The 16,327-nt window shown below is 39.4% G+C and overlaps 2 protein-coding genes across 2 annotated transcripts in view; one reads left to right on the forward strand and one right to left on the reverse strand.

The window, feature by feature from the left end:
- FILIP1L (filamin A interacting protein 1 like) overlaps positions 1 to 8,763 on the forward strand; it is a 31,800-nt gene extending 23,037 nt beyond the window's left edge. Inside the window, exons 2-3 of the mRNA XM_031051243.2 lie at positions 7,147 to 7,331; positions 8,572 to 8,763. Of these exons, the coding sequence (XP_030907103.2) occupies positions 7,147 to 7,331; positions 8,572 to 8,662 (276 nt within the window). The 3' untranslated portion in view covers positions 8,663 to 8,763. The remainder of the gene's footprint in view (positions 1 to 7,146; positions 7,332 to 8,571) is intronic.
- The window catches only part of CMSS1 (cms1 ribosomal small subunit homolog), a 238,089-nt gene extending 225,669 nt beyond the window's left edge, over positions 1 to 12,420 (reverse strand). The window contains exon 1 of the mRNA XM_031051245.2: positions 12,324 to 12,420. Coding sequence (XP_030907105.2) covers positions 12,324 to 12,384 — 61 coding nt within the window. The 5' untranslated portion in view covers positions 12,385 to 12,420. The remainder of the gene's footprint in view (positions 1 to 12,323) is intronic.
- Positions 12,421 to 16,327: the final 3,907 nt, after the last annotated feature.

Raw genomic sequence — 16,327 nt, forward strand, 5'->3', positions numbered from 1 at the left:
AAGGGCAGCTCAAACAGTTCGGTGATCAGCATTTTTAAGTCATTCTTTTACTGTAATTAAATATTTCAGAAGAAATATTTGTAAATTTTGTCCTTAATAGGGAGGACGGATGAGGAGACGGTAGGAAAAGGAGTTAAAAAAAAGAATAAGCAATAGTTATATTCTGAGAGCAAAGAGCCCATCCTTCAACTTAGAGGTAGTATTCCAAGTTAGTTAAAAACCTCCCTCAGGTAGCTAATTAAGAAATGGAACTGACAAAACTACAGAAGCAGCCAGCTAATCTTCATGATCCAAAGCACAGTAGATAATAGGGTGTCTGGGGACAAAATGCAAAGCTGTAATAAGAAAAAAGATCTGTATGTAAACATCTCATGTGAGGCTTAAGGAGCTGTGTTCCCCATGCTGGGAAAAAAAAATCATAAACAGTGTTGTACAGCACTACTTTTTGATTAAAATTGAATGGATGCTGTAGGGTTAGGTGATGGAAATTGAGTAATCATCTGCAGGATGACTTCACCCCTAGGTATCAGATCTTGAGACAGGCAAAACAAAAACTGACAACTGCCTAATCTCCAAGGCTTAAGCAAAGACTGCCAAAACATTTCCAAGACACACTAGAGAAAAGGATCTTATGGTTCAAGTGCAGCACAAGTGTGTGTATAAAATTAACAGCAAGTACTGCAAGTGGGAAATTGCTTAGAAAGAAGACCAACCTTGAAAATTTTAGAAGCATGAAGCATTTTCACAAACCTCCAGTCAGTGTCCCCAAGATGTTGCTGAATTCTCTCTGATACCATGTCACGCAGCAACCCACCATACTGTCGGCACCCAGAAAGCCTCAAATATCAGAGCTACCAACTAAATGTGACTGTCCTCTATCCACCGATTAAGGTGCTCTTGGGATACAGAGTTTGAAGACAAGAGGAAAGACCTGTTGTAATCAATGACTCTCTACTAGTCAAGCAGTGGCCTGACATCACAGGGTCTTTATACGGGAATGGACAAAAGGAGGTCCCTCCCCTTTTCTTACCCCTACCACATCTCATAGTCCAAAATGCTGCCATTTCAGTTATGCTGTCATCGCTGCTCAGGAATACAGCACCGTGAACCAGGTCAAGAAACAAACCTGGATTAAAAAACAAACAAACAAACCCACAAAACCCCACAGCAAAACACCAAACACAAACTACCACACTCCACAAATCATTATGAAAAAAGGAAAAAAAAAAAAACAAAAAGCAAAAACACAAAAGCAGGATCTAATTCACAGTAAAGCTCTACAAAAGAGCTATTTAACTGACAGGGCAAGCAAAAAGGATTAGCACTTTATTGCTGGAATCACTGCCAAAGCCCTGGTCCCATCACCTTAGATGTTACCACTACTGCCTGAAGATTTACAACCTCGACTGCAAATACATCACAAAGCACTCCAAATACACAACAAGCATTCATCTGTCCCATTAATGTCCTTCTGGGCTAGTAAGAAGAACTCACTCTTTTAGGACAGAAGTTAATTGACTTGCACAGAATCACAGTAAGGCAGCTTCAATTAGAATCACAGAATCATTGATTGCTTCAAACTCAAAGCCATTATCCTTTTAGATACACCAGTCTGGGCTGGACAAAAGATAGAGGGTTTTTTTAAATATCATTTATATATATATATGCATATAAAGATTCTCATTAACACACCTTTTATGTGGCCTGCATAGAGGAAAACAGCCTGTTCACAGACAGAAGAAAAGCCATGATGGTAAAAGCAGAGGACTTTTTTCCCTTTTCCATGCAGAACAGGTTTGGGCCCAACCTGGTTACCCCTGTAAGCTTCTTCAACATATATATTTACTCATATGAGGAAAATATATTCAAACCTTTTGAAAATACAATATTGATACCGAAGATATTTTAATGTTAAAAGGTGTAAGTATGAGTGCAGTTCCAAACACTGTTTAAAACTGCATACCCAAACATATATATCCCTATCTGCCCACAATCTGTACAGAATAATACCTGCTGCCAAGAATCTCACACAACAAATGGCAGCACAGCTTTAAACCAAATGAATTAATGATCTCACGCAGATTTGTAAAATAATGTATTATATAAAAACACTAACAGTTAAGCAACAGAAGAAACATTTAAGTGCCAGCACTACCCTCTCCTGGACAGAATTAATATTGCAGTGCATTTAGTATTTAAAAAGGCCATACTAGTTCTCTTGGGGACTCTAGTTGCTCACCATGGTGCCCGAGGTCCTTCCTTGCTCCTAGCAGCAAGGAAATCAGCCAACTGCATGGTTGTCTAATCACCCACTTGTCCTTGTCCTAGTGGAGGTGACCCACAGCATAACCTTACCTTTCCCTGTGTCGTGTCTCTTACCTATTAAAAATCAGTTTCTAAACTATCTCTGTTTAAAAGCTTATCACATTTCACAGTGAAGACATGTCCCAAGAAAAGGAAGGCACATGAGAGAATTTTAGTAAATAGGAATACAACTTCTGCCTCCAACTCTGTCCAGCCATGCTGCTTTTCTCCACTACCAGGAAGTAGATTTAAAAACTTTGTGTTCAGGAAGTAAGATCATGGTGACACATTTGGGTACCTGAGTGCAAATCATGTTACATACATGGAAATTATTTCTAATCTTGTATTTTTCTATCAAACAGGTCATATTATTGAAATCAACAGTCCTGTAATATGCCAAGTATCAGCAGAAGAGTATAAATCACAGAAAATGTAGCTTAGAAGGGACCTCAGAACATTTTATAGGCTATTCCCTTACTACAACTTTACTTAAACCTTCCCAAACAACAAATGCGCAGCTCCATCCTGTTCTAAAGTTCTGCAATGGCAATGTGACAGTTACTCCAGGAATCTACAACAGGGTTGAAATATCACTGCCATTAAGAATCTTGCTAATTTCTAAGCTAAATTTACTTTGGTTAAAGTGCTCGCTTTCCTATCCTGCCACTGGACTTAGAAAACTATTTTCTCTGCAACAGACTTTTGCATATCAGAAGGCAATTATCATGTCCTTCCTCAGTTCTGTTTTCTCCAGCTTAAAAAAAACTGATTGCTTTCCCACTGAACAGCTCAAGTACTACAACCGTACAGATTACAAAGCATTTTCCCTATAAAGCTGTTTATATAGTGATAATGCAATGCCCCATGCCAGACAATACACTGCCTAAGATCTTACCAATGTTAATAAGTACAAATATTATTTATATCACTCCTGCTTACACATCTTCATATAGTCACGCCCACAAGCAGGCTGCATGAAAGGAAATGCAGAGCAACTGAGAATTTTCCCTCTGGATTCCTAGAAGACAGATGCCAAGACCTAGTGAAAGAAAATGAAATATCTGGATGCCCTGTGCAGTTGAGGAGGCCTAACCTGACATTTCAGAAAAGCTGTTCGGTTTGGAGATCAAAGGGAACATTCAGGTTTATTGCTTAATCTTAACTCATTCTTACTTAGAGACCTGGCTTATGTTCTGACTGCAGACAATCATCCAGGTACAAACTTAAATGTACAAGAGGCAGGCTTGTACATATAGATACTTGACTTCTTTGTGAAGGGTCTTCAGCACCATCCCCTGGCCATTTTCACTAAAGTTGAAAATTATACTCTGTTACTCATATGCCTTAAAGTAAAAATTTTATCTGAAGTTCTCTCTCCCAGATCAATTTCTACACTGACTGTAGCAAGGTAAATAAGAAAACTTACAGCAGAAGTACTCCTCCCTATTTAAACGAATACAGTACAAACAGGAAGCAAAACACACATCAGATTTAAAGAGATTTTCTTAAAAAATAAATTAGGACCAACGGCAGGTCTACTTCAACAGCACATAAACAGACATATTTTTCTCCCCCCAGCCACTGTCCACACACACATTTGTCTGAGCCACTCCCCAGAAAGCAAGCACTGTATTGTGGTAAAATACCTGGCAGCCCATATGATTAACAGATAAGCCACCTCTGTGCCCATGGGGAAAATTACTGAAGCATGTATGGAATATATATATCATGATATTTCACAGCATGCTTTTACAGGTGGTTTACTCAAAGTAAGAAGGATCATTTTCACAGTCATGTGTGAAAATTCCACATCTGTCACCTGTGGAATCTTGTCCCTGTCCCTTAAGTACCTGCTGCCATTCACTATAAAATAACACAGCTACTGGTAATGAGTTCTCATTCCTTCTCCTGCCAGTTCTTATTATAGGTGATTAACATCTACTTCAGAAGTTAATTTAAAACTGAGGAATGATCCTTAAGAAACTGCACCTTTCTTGATTCTTAGGTCATTACTTGCCTTGAAAATGAGCTTTAATTGCTTATTTCCACAAACATAAGCACTACTGACAAAAAACATTGATATTTTTCCAAGGCCAACACCTTAAACTAATCAATGCTATTGTATTTCCAGACAGGCACACCACAATCTTCTCATTTCAAAAATGTGACTAGTTTAATGTCTTTGGGGTTAGCTGTCTTTGCTGCTGGAGTAATTATTTGCCAATATTTACTTAAATGTGTTTAGATATATTAAGTAAAAGAAAACTGCATGACTATTTAGGTAGCTCCTTGGCAACATTTTGTTTCTAGAGCAGCTAGAGAACACTGGTGGGAACATACAAGGTCTCTCCAGAACATGAAAGACAGCTCAGCTTAGTTTTTGAAGGACAAACATGTTTTATTTCCTCTTCTTCACTTGGAAAGGTAACAGATATAAAAAGTGGCCTACAGATGGGAACTTAAGGAACCATAACTAAATAGTAATGATGAACACAGAGCCACCAAATTCAGAATACAAGTGAGTGTAAAAAAAATGGGAGACTGAAAACCATTCACCTTGAAGTAAAAAACAGGAAGGATGTATACATTTGAAGATATTCTTGGTATACACACAGATTTCCCAGACACAGATAAAAGTTTAAAATTATATTGAAGAAGACCATCAAAATATATTTATATAGGGCTTTTTTCAGTCATTCAGGTATATTCAAAAAACCAAAATGGACATCCCAATACACATGCATGCTATAGCCAATGTATTTGCTTACATGCCTCTAGATTAAGTAGCAGTGGAGGAACTAAAAGAATAGCACATTTCCAGTACACATACAACTAACTCAATGCAGAAATCTCTATGCAGTTACTTCCAAGTGCTTTCCAGACAGTTCCCACATAATGCCCTTTTTACTGGTATATCTTATAGCAGTTTAAGCACTGATGTAATCAACTGACCCAAAATGTTCTTTTTACAACTCACACCTGAGATTCCCAGTTTTTCAAGTTCAAAACCAAAGTTTAGTCCTTGGTCTAGCCACACATGTAATTAAATGAAAAAAATAAAGTGTTAGCAAGTGTTTCCCTTATTCAGCCTTTCCTCTCTGGATTTTTGAACAGGAATGATGAAAAATAATCCAATTTTAAAATGTTGAATGGGGAGGAAGAGAACTAGATAGACAGTTTGATAAATCCCTCCCTGACAACCAAAGTTACAGCTATACAATTCTATTCGTGCAGTCACCGAAGCGCAAGTTTAGTTGTCCTGGCACAGAAACATAACACTGTTACTGTTTATCTGCATAGGAAAAGAGCCCTATAATACAACTGTTATCCTAAAGTCTAAACCTATGCCAGCAGCTGCACCAGTTCAGTTACTGCAGCTATAAGCAAATGTAACACAAAAGAGCAATATAAACACTGTAATCAGACCAAACCTTGGCAAAGTCATCTGTTGTAACACAACTCTCAGCACTAAGGGATAATATTTCAAATGTATTCAATGCTGTCATTCAGAACTGCAAAATAGAACAGCATTTTGAATCACAAAAAGAAAATTTTGCCTGACAATAAATTTGAAGGCTCAGAAGGCCATATTGTAAATGGTGGGTTTAATGAAGTAGAAGCTGAAGCAAATTACAGGCCAGAGCACAGGAGTCTTTTCACACCTAACTTCCCAGTGACTTAGTAAGACTTTGGAGCCTGAATACCGGCTAGATGCACAACACCTGTAAAAATCTGGGCCTACAAATATCTTCTTGAAGTACAAACACTGCTACTCAATCAACTATGACAGAATCGTCCAACCTCCTTGTACCCTATGGAATTTCTGAACTGGAACACTTCTAAAAACCAACAAAATACTTCTCAAAAACAACAACAGAAAATATAAACCAAAACAATCCACACTCTTTCTTAGAGATACAATCACACTTTAGCATGCAAGACTTCAAATATTTTTATCTAAATATGCTACATGAATATGCAAATATTCATTTCAATATGCATAGCAAATGATGGACAATCTAATTCTTTTTACAGTTTTATAGATAACTGAGGCATATTTTATATTATCTCTTAAATTTACATCAGACTGTAGCACTGCTAGGAATATCCCACCCAAAAATGTTATTCTCAACACTGTGCCTCATCTACCAGGCCATAAAACATAGTCAGAAGGCAAACTGTTCCAGCTCAATACTCAAGGAAAGCCATATAGCAGGCACACAATTATCCCCTCCAATATTAACCCCTTCTTAACATGGTGCCTTTGGTAATTAAAGCAAAACACTCTCTAGTGCCTTGCATACTGATAAATGAGTGATAAATGTAAGATTAACATGAAAATGTATGTTGGTTCTTTTATTTAGCAATTAATATCAAGTTTCAGTTCCGTTTTAGTTAAAATACTGGGATGCAGCTCAAAAGAAAAGCTTTGCTGCCACCTAAAGGTAAAATCTTCAAGTAACACATTGCAAAGAAAACTGCATCTCGTTTTTCCTTACTCAATTTCAAAGCCCTGATGCTGAAAATCAAAACATAAAACTAACTATACACATTCAGACCCAGGAAGAATTTATGTATCTCATTTTCGGTAGTAGCTAGCAGTAAATACTTATGAAAACCCTTCTTTTACATACTCTGGATTTCAATCTATTCAGATTCTTTGATATTCACCAATCAGATAAATACAAAGCTATATTCTCATTACCAAGGAAAGAAAGTTCAGACAAACAGTTCTGAGAGCAATGTATTTAGTTTTACAAAGTGGAAAAAACACTGATGAGATAAATACATAATTTGTCTCTCCTCACTAATGCATTACTTATTTTCTTGGTTTATTTCAAGATTACTGATGCATTCCGCCACTCAGCTCCAACTCGGATCCCCAAACCAAAGCCTACAAGCACAACCAAAGTACCTGTAAGAATTCCTGTTGGACATCTCAGCAAACCACTCCAAGACAGCAGCTCTGGAAAGCTACGCATTGTAAGAACTGTGTCTAAAACCTGCCTTCAAAGTGGAGGGAGAAGGTAAATAATTTTCTATGATCTATGACATTAAAATGGATTTAAGCAATCTGAATCTCAGCAGTAGTTTCTATCAGAGAAAAGTCTGAAACTGTTCACACGATCAGCACATCAATGGTCACCAATCACAGGACAAGAGACACCACAAATTCTTAGGAGCCAAAGGTTCTGCAGAGGCCAAGCTCTGCTCCTGCTTTTTTGGTGTAATTCCAGAATGTGGTCCTCATAGTACAGAAGCACATGAGACACTAATAAGTTTCTACTATAAATTCAGTTTTGACATGTTCCACAAACAAGAATGCTAACGTTCTCTCAACAGATGTGTAAAAACATATAGTCAATCAAAAAGGGTTGAAGGAGGTGCCATTTTGTTTTCAAAGTTGGTCTAGTCAAGAACTGTTTTAGTATGGGTATCTTATGTTCAGTAGTAAAGACAGAATGAAGAGAGTTATCGGAAAAATCTGCTCTTTTATAATGCATAGAACTATAAGAAATGCAGAGCTCCTTGTTGAGCCAAGCATTACTTTCAAAGCATAATTTGAAAATGAACAATTCTCTCCTATTTGTGCAGATATTAACTTTGAAAAATAGATAAAAGTATTGACATGGATATAGAGTGTACTAGTTGTGTAAAGTTCACCATTTTATTTGGACTATTGTATTTATACTTGAATTCACTTAAACAGGACTTTGGAAATTATCAAAATTTGTGTCAGGCTTAACAGTAAGTTGTGACTTACACAGAAGCGCAGTTATCTTCGTGCATTCCTCCACAATTTTGCCTTTCCTTTCAACTGCTCATATTCAAGTAAAATAGGTAACAACCATATGTATAAATCCTCATGAAGGTTTTTTTTTAACCAAACTAACTCTTTGCACAGGTAGTTCAGTAGTTCTAGTTCATCCATGACAGAATTTGCTTTTTAAATTTGCTATTAAAGCATAACTTTCTTAAAAAACTCATTTATTCAGTTTCCCTTCAGCCATCACACAAAACCAATCAGAACAGAAAAGACTCAAGGTTCACTGTTTCCAATTTTCTGGGAAATAGCAATTGTTGCTCTGACAAGAAAATTTCTTGCTGTTTCACTTTAGAAAGTTAAAAAGAACTAGATAAAATTACTGCAAAGAACCCCCCTCAGGAAACCTGTAATACCAACTAACATAAGTCACTGGTTTGGAATATAAAAATCAATTTATTTCCCTGGTATTAATGTCTTCCTCATTCTTCTTCCCCTAACAGAGTGCATTCCAACAGTCTAAATGGCTCAACCGATAATGTGTGGGAAAACTCCTTTCACATAGGTCTTTCTTTAAGAACTGTCAAATCCTAATTCCTAAATAAAGCAAAAGTTTCTGGTGATCACAGTGCCATAGCCAGAACTGCAACCCTTTTGCTGAAACAAGGAGAGATTTTGATACATTCAAGTTATCCAATTTTTCCCTTTTATTTTACAGCTAAAAGCTTAATTTAACTACTGAAACAGTACAACACGTTAGCACTGCTGCATGACTATTTTTGCAAACCACAACAGAAAGCTAGGCTTCCCTCAACAACTCCACAAGAAAGTCTCTAGGAGTACTGAAATAAGGAAAAGCTTAAAAAGAACAGTCTACTGAAAAGTATTTCAGCTTGTGCCCTTTGACACAAGACACACGTCAAAATGCAAAAATTAAAAGAATGAGTCTTCCATATTAAAAAGAAAAGGCTTTGAGTTTTATTCACTAAATCTGCAGGTAACTATAAACCTTCAAGGCTCTCTGTCACATATGCTCAGATCCAAGTAAAATTCACTGAAGCACACCATTGTATGTTCTGCAGCTTGCAGAATGAGGGTATGTAAATGTGAAGAAACACAAATTTCTAACAGCAGCTGTTGACTTCACATGCTTACCAGAGAGATCTTCAGTAGAAGAACAAGTTTCATCAGAAGGGCCAGTAACTCATGGATGAGCCAAAAAAGAGAAAAAAAGATACAAACCATACACACATATGCCAACAGATCTTAGCTTCGATCAAGCAACAAACTCTCACTGAACATGCTACAGTGAACAGTCTGATACCCAATAGTTGCAAATCAAATATTACAAATTGATGCTATCTGGCACCCTTTACTGCCAGTCTACAGAAAGAAAAGAAAACCTCTGGCAAAAGAAATTAATTCCCACAATAGCACCCATTGCTTTAGAGCCCAAAAAGGACTCCACAAACCTGTCAAATCATCCACCATAGTACCATATTATACTTCTCGCCTATTTCTACTGCTATCATAGAAGAGTTTCCCTGTCTTTTGCTCCTGTCTTGAGATGACATAATTACCTATGAGGGCCATAACTGACATAAACTTTTATTTAAGAACCTAAATAGATAAATAAGGATACTACACTCTTACAGGATTAAGGAAGACACAGAAGCATGGAGAATGAAAGACAAGGAGTGGTAACATAAAAGGAGGAAACTGGAAGAAGTTCTGAAAAACAGAAGTGCATTCCTCTCCCTCAAACTGCTTGGGAGATGTGGCATGCTGGCTATGGGCAAGATACGGGCAATTACAGTACTGTGAGAAGTGCTCTGTTCATGGAGAGAAGAGAAAAAAGCTGGTGTCTTTCATCAAAAGTACATAATCTCCTTAGTATTTTTTAAACTCTCCCTTATAGTTCTGAATGCAATATAAAAATCCCATTCAAGAGTGGATATAGTTGTGATATGAACTGGAAAAAGGGAAGGGAGGAAACCCTGCAGTTAAATAATTTTGGACATGTGTAACACAAAACACTGATAAGAAGACAATAACCCCTAAGTACTCTCTCCACAGATCTCCTCTCAAAGTTAAAGGTTTGCTGATGAAGTTATTGGACAAGGTTCTTTAGTTTGTGTCAGGTGACAAGGTAAATAGAAGGCTAATCCCACAGGGTTTATTTCGGTTGGGTTTTGGGGTTTTTCTGTTGCTTCTTGGTTTTTTTTTACATCTATAAACCACATGCAGCAGGGTAAACATTGATGTCTTAAAGTGAGAGTAACTACCTTTAATCTCTAATATGTATTCTAAAATAATGATTGGCCAAAAGCAAATTAAGAATTACTTATATATATATATAAGGGTATCTATTTTGTGTTTTCATACCCTTTAAGTGAGTCTGAACATCTTTCACGCACTTCGTCTTAAAAGCAGCCTCTTTTGAGTTACTAAAATCTAAGACATTTTGAGGGCTGAATTATTTAAAGAATATTCCATTGGCCAGGACTTCTAGGGCTAGTCTTAACTTGGCAAAAGATCAGTACCTAGAAAGTACATTTTAAATTCTGCTTTGTACTTACAATTGTGGCAGAGATGCTTCTTTAAAATAGGTCAGCAGTAGTTGGATAGGAAGTTTTTTTTCTATGAAACTTGTTGTTTCACAGAAATAAACTTGATCAAGACTGTCAAAAGTGCTCACTATTGGGCAGTATTTTTGTGTATTGCTGCTTCTATTGTACATTGTAAACCCTGATTTTCTAATTTATGCCAACTGATTTTAAAGGACTTTATAGTATGCATAAGATGTGATACAAATTAACCTTTGATTTTACATCTGTTGTACGTGAAAAATAGCTACACAAAATAAAAGTTACAGATGCTCTTCTTACTTTACTCACGGCTTGTGTCAATTTAATAGATTAACAGCCTCCACATAAAGAACCTGCCAAGAAGTTTACAAAGTTGGGATATACAGACCAGAGTACATGGTCTGAACAACACTCATCTGTAATCATTACTCTCAACACATTCAAAGAATATTCTTGGAGTAAAGTGTATATAGCACTTTTAATACAGGTCTGGATTAGACACACTCTCATCTCAAAGTCAGCTGGTTTATATACCATGTCAAAAGTTTATCATCCCAGTCTTAATTTGGATCCCATTTCTAAAGGAAAGCTGCCAACATAAAAATCAGCTGACACTGATCACCCAGCTTGAAACCTCTGGCTGGCAGAATGTGCAGGCTTTTAAGATAGTCAGGACTCTTGACATTATATTGAATACAAAAAACATATTAATCAGTTAATCAATAAAATAAGGCACTATAAAGCCTTAAAACTAATTTTATTTGTCTTGCTCTACCACACTAAATTCCATTACCTAGTTTTCCACAGTAAATCTCAACATGCAACCACAGGCTGTAAAGTGCTTTAAGAAGCTCTGAAAAAAGGCCAAGTATAGGAGCCAGATAGTATAATCACCAGACAAAGAGACAAATCAGCCATAGTACCATGCTCCAAAGAGCAATGGTTGGAGAAAAGCTGTTTAACTCCTGCCCTTTGACAGTAATACATGGCAAAGGTGATGTTAAGACACCCCAGTGAGCACATGGATGGTGCTTTTCAAGTAACACAGGTAATTCTTCCCTCGAAAGGCCTTTTAGAACTGTAAGTAACTTAACATCGGTAACAGCAATCAACATACAGCATATAACACCCTTTCACCAAAGAAACTTGGTTTGGAAGAAAACACAATTTAGAAGCTAAGTGAATGCAGGGGACAACTGAGCTCTGAACTCAGAGCAAGCGGGTATCTTCATTCCACCTTGTATCCCCGCCTTTTAAAATTGTCTTAGTTGTATTTTGGTTGAGTGGGTTCCTGTTACTTAAGTATATGTTATTTTCGTTTGTCACTTCATCCCATACGTACCCCGGGTCTGAGGGTCCCCATCATCTGGATGGGGAGATTTTGTTTACAAGCAAAACCGCCATCGCTACCAAGCAGGGAAAAAAAGCAGGCACGGGAAGAAAAAAGCGGGTGAGAGGAAAACCAGGAGAAATAAATTAAAAGCGGAGAAGTGAAAGGAGGAGGACTGGAGGGAGCGGGAATTGGGAAGGACGGAGAAAGGAAAAAAATAAAACAACCCCACAAAACCAAACAACGAAAAGGAATTAAGAGGGCCAGGCAGAAAGGGGCTGGCCCTCAGGAAGCCTGTTCCTAGCCCAGCACGAGGAGCAAGCTCCAGGAGGAATACCTGGACTACCGCCTGCCACTGCCGGAGAATCCCACCACGGCTCGTCCAGCGTGTCCCCCATTCCGCTGCCGCTACTACCGCCACGCGGGGAGCGGGAGGCGGAGCAGCGAGCGGACACCGCGCCTGCGCACTGTCACTGCCCGCCCGGCGGGAAGGAGGGACCACTAACAGGGGAATCGTCCCTGCAACTTTTACCCCCACCCGGAATCCCGTTTTACCGCTTGTGGCATCCCGAAAGTAATCGGTTAGTACGAGCTACCTCCTCTTAGAACCAGCGACCAAGCTCTTGATACTCTTGTGCTGAATTAAGGTGAAACGACACCAAATACAAGACATGTCGTTAGATATAATAACTGAACAAAGACTACTTTAACTCGTTAAGCAAGTGTTGTGCTCCGTGTTTTTACTTAGTTCTAGTCAATATTCAATAAAAAAGAGAGAAGAGGAGGAGTGCTCACACTCAGTGAATCTCAGCACGGTCTCAGCCACTGGGCAACTCCAGAGTCACCGAAGTTGGAAAAAGCTGGCACAACCCAGAATTTCAGACCAAGAATCTGCTATTCATTTTACATTTAGAATCCAGATTCTGACAGAAGCTCTTTTCTGAGGCATGGGAAAGCATTTACACCCCTCTAGATATACAACAAGCACACACAACTATTTATAACTATTTTTAGCAAGGCCTCTTGCAATAGGATGAGGGTAATGGTTTTAAACTGAAAGGGGAAGATTCAGGCTGGATGTGTGGAAAAAAAATTTTACAAGGGTAATCAAAACTGGCACAGGCTGCCCAGAGAGGTGGTGGGTGCACCTCCCCTGGAGACATTCAAGGCCAGGCTGGATGTGGTTCTGGGCAACCTGATTGAGTTGAAGATGTCCCTGCTCATTGCAGGAGGGGTGCACTAGATGACCTTTGAAGGTCCCTTCCAACCAAAACTATTCTATGATTCTAAGAGAGAAAGAGAAAGGGAGAAAAAGAGAGAGAGGTATCACCACTTGTGGATCCAGCAATGTCTCACTGATCCTCTTCACCCAGGGTATTCTCAGTGGTGGGAGCTCATCCTCTGACCTAAGCCTTGCCCTTTTATGCTCATATTCTTTGGATCACTATCCATAATTTGCATACAAAGTATAGAGAGGTGTTACTATGATAATGATGGGAATAGTTTAGTGAACACATACACAGTTCCAAAGTTGGGCTTCTGTGAGGGTGGTCATTGTCCCTCATATTGTGGTGTCTACTATTTGACTCTATCCTTTGAGTCAGCTCAAGGTAAGCATTTTTCACACTCCTGTGATGACTTATCAGCTTCAAAAAAAGGGGGTCACACCAATTCTGTCTATGCAGTATCAAGAGCTAGCATCCTTGATGGTTGCTTCATTTGTACTAATTCTTGCAAGGCCTCCCATGATCAAATGCAAATGATGTCTGAGATAAGCTCAGTTTCCTGACTCACCCCAACCCACAGCTCAAACATTGCTGGGCTCAATGCTGGATGTCTTCATCCACAGTGGTTATAGGTACATGTGATCAGAAGAAAAGTATAGAAGAAGTAGAAAAAATACATGTAATCATATATGACATGGTAACTATACCATTAACAATATCTTCCTTTAACAAAAACATCCCTAAAGTCAATTCTACAAAACTGTCATGGGTCCAGCTATAGCAGTCATTTTTCTTCTTTTCAGTAGCTGGTGCAGTGCTGTATTTTTGGCTTTCAGCTTGGGAACAACGCTGATAACACCAATGGTTTTAGTTGTTGCTAAATCATGTTTACTTTGACCAAGGACTTTCTGAGTCCCATGCTCTGCTAGGGAGGAGAGGAAGCCCAAAGGAAGCAGAGACAGGACACCTGACCCAGACTACCCAAAGGGGTATTCCGTACCACAGCACGTCATGCCCACTATATAAACTGGGTGAGTTACCCGGAAGGGCAAGATTGCTGCTTCAGTCTGGATGGGTATCGGTCTGTGGGTGGTGAGCAGTTGTATTCTCTTCCTTTGTTGTTTCCTGCTGCGGAAAGGACTCAGTCAGAGATCAATATGATCAGACAAAAAGCCATTTATTGCAAAGCATTAACTCCTTATATACTATTGCTTACACACACCTACAGCAATTTGGCATATCATGATTGGATACTTGTCCTGAAGACCCTTAGTGACTAACACATAATTGGTTAAGCACAGGTGTGAGAACTTGACCTAGAAAGCTTGCCAACAGTCCACAGTTCTCATAACTCAGTGAATTCCAGCTTCTTCTTATCTTGCTTGCTTAGGCTTCCTTGGGCCTCCCACAGCCTTGCTGTATCCCTCAGAGTTATTCAGAGCTCATGTACCAAATACCCATTCTCCTGTGAGAACACTGTCTCCACAGTTTCCCTTACCATTATCATTATTGGTGGTAGCAGTAGTGGTTTGTGTTATACCTTAGTTACTGGACTGTTCTTATCTCAACCCATGGGAGTTACATTCTTTCGATTCTCCTCCCCACCCCTCTGGGAGCACAGGGAGGAAGAAGTGGGAGGAGTGAGTGAGTGGCTGCCTGGCTCTGAGTTACCAGCTGGGCTTAAACCAGGAGAAAAACCAAAATGTATCCCAGGCTAAGTTTGAGGACTACCCGCTGGGAGATCAAAGGTGACTGTCCAAAATGGCAATCACAAGGCAAACAAACACATATTAAAATAATAATTACAGCAATAACTAAACAGATAATTGATCCAATATGAACTATCAGACTGTGTATGACATTTTGTCCTTTTTTATTGTGTCTCTTCTGGTGTAAAAGACTTACTTTCCTGATTAAGATTATTCATAATCTTTTCTGAGACATAAACAACTGAACTGAGTGTACCCTCAGCAAGTTCGCTGACTGACACTAAATTGGGAGGAGTGGCTGACACACCAGAAGGCTGTGCTGCCATTCAGTGAGACCTGGACAGGCTGGAGAGTTGGGCAGCGAGAAACTTGATGAAATTCAACAAGAGCAAGTGTAGAGTCTTGCATCTGGGGAAGAACAACCCCATGTACCAGTACAGGTTGGGGGTTGACCTGCTGGAAAGTAGTGAAGGGGAAAGGGACCTGGGGGTCCTGGTGGATAGGAGGATGACCATGAGCCAGCAATGTGCCCTTGTGGCCAAGAAGGCAAATGGCATCCTAGGGTGCATTAGAAAGGGTGTGGTTAATAGGGCAAGAGAGGTTCTCCTCCCCCTCTACTCTGCCTTGGTGAGGCCGCATCTAGAATATTGCGTCCAGTTCTGGGCCCCTCAGTTCAAGGACAGGGAATTGCTTGAAAGAGTCCAGCGCGGAGCCACAAAGATGATTAAAGGAGTGGAACACCTCCCTTATGAGGAGAGGCTGAGGGAGCTGGGTCTCTTTAGCTTGGAGAAGAGGAGACTGAGGGGTGACCTCATCAGTGTTTACAAATATGTAAAGGGTGGGTGTCAGGATGATGGAGCTAGGCTTTTTTCAGTGATATCCAGTGATAGGACAAGGGGCAATGGGTGTAAACTGGAGCATAGGAGGTTCCACGTTAACATCAGGAAGAACTTCTTTACTGTAAGAGTGACAGAGCACTGGAACAGGTTGCCCAGGGAGGTTGTGGAGTCTCCTACGTTGGAGATATTCAAGGCCTGCCTGGACAAGTTCTTGTGTGATGTACTCTAGGTTACCCTGATCTTACAGGGGGGTTGGACTAGATGATCTTTTGAGGTCCCTTCCAACCCTCGGGATTCTGTGATTCTGTGATAATTTATTTTTATTATATGTTACTTTTGAATGAATACTCTTGACTCCCCGGGAGCAGGGTCCTGCACGTTAAGCGGGAATGGATCTTTTTCCATAGAAGCAGTCCCACTCGAAGTCCGGGCACTTAGGGACTGGAGCAGTGCTCCGCAGGCGAGCAGTGGAAGTCAAACAGACAAATGTAAGGACACGAATTTACCGTAAGGTGGCACTGTTACTCCACGTTTAAATTACTTGACTCGCTTTCCTGAAGTTTCAGA

This window comes from Melopsittacus undulatus, chromosome 2, assembly GCF_012275295.1.
Source record: "Melopsittacus undulatus isolate bMelUnd1 chromosome 2, bMelUnd1.mat.Z, whole genome shotgun sequence".
Taxonomy (NCBI): Eukaryota; Metazoa; Chordata; class Aves; order Psittaciformes; family Psittaculidae; genus Melopsittacus; species Melopsittacus undulatus.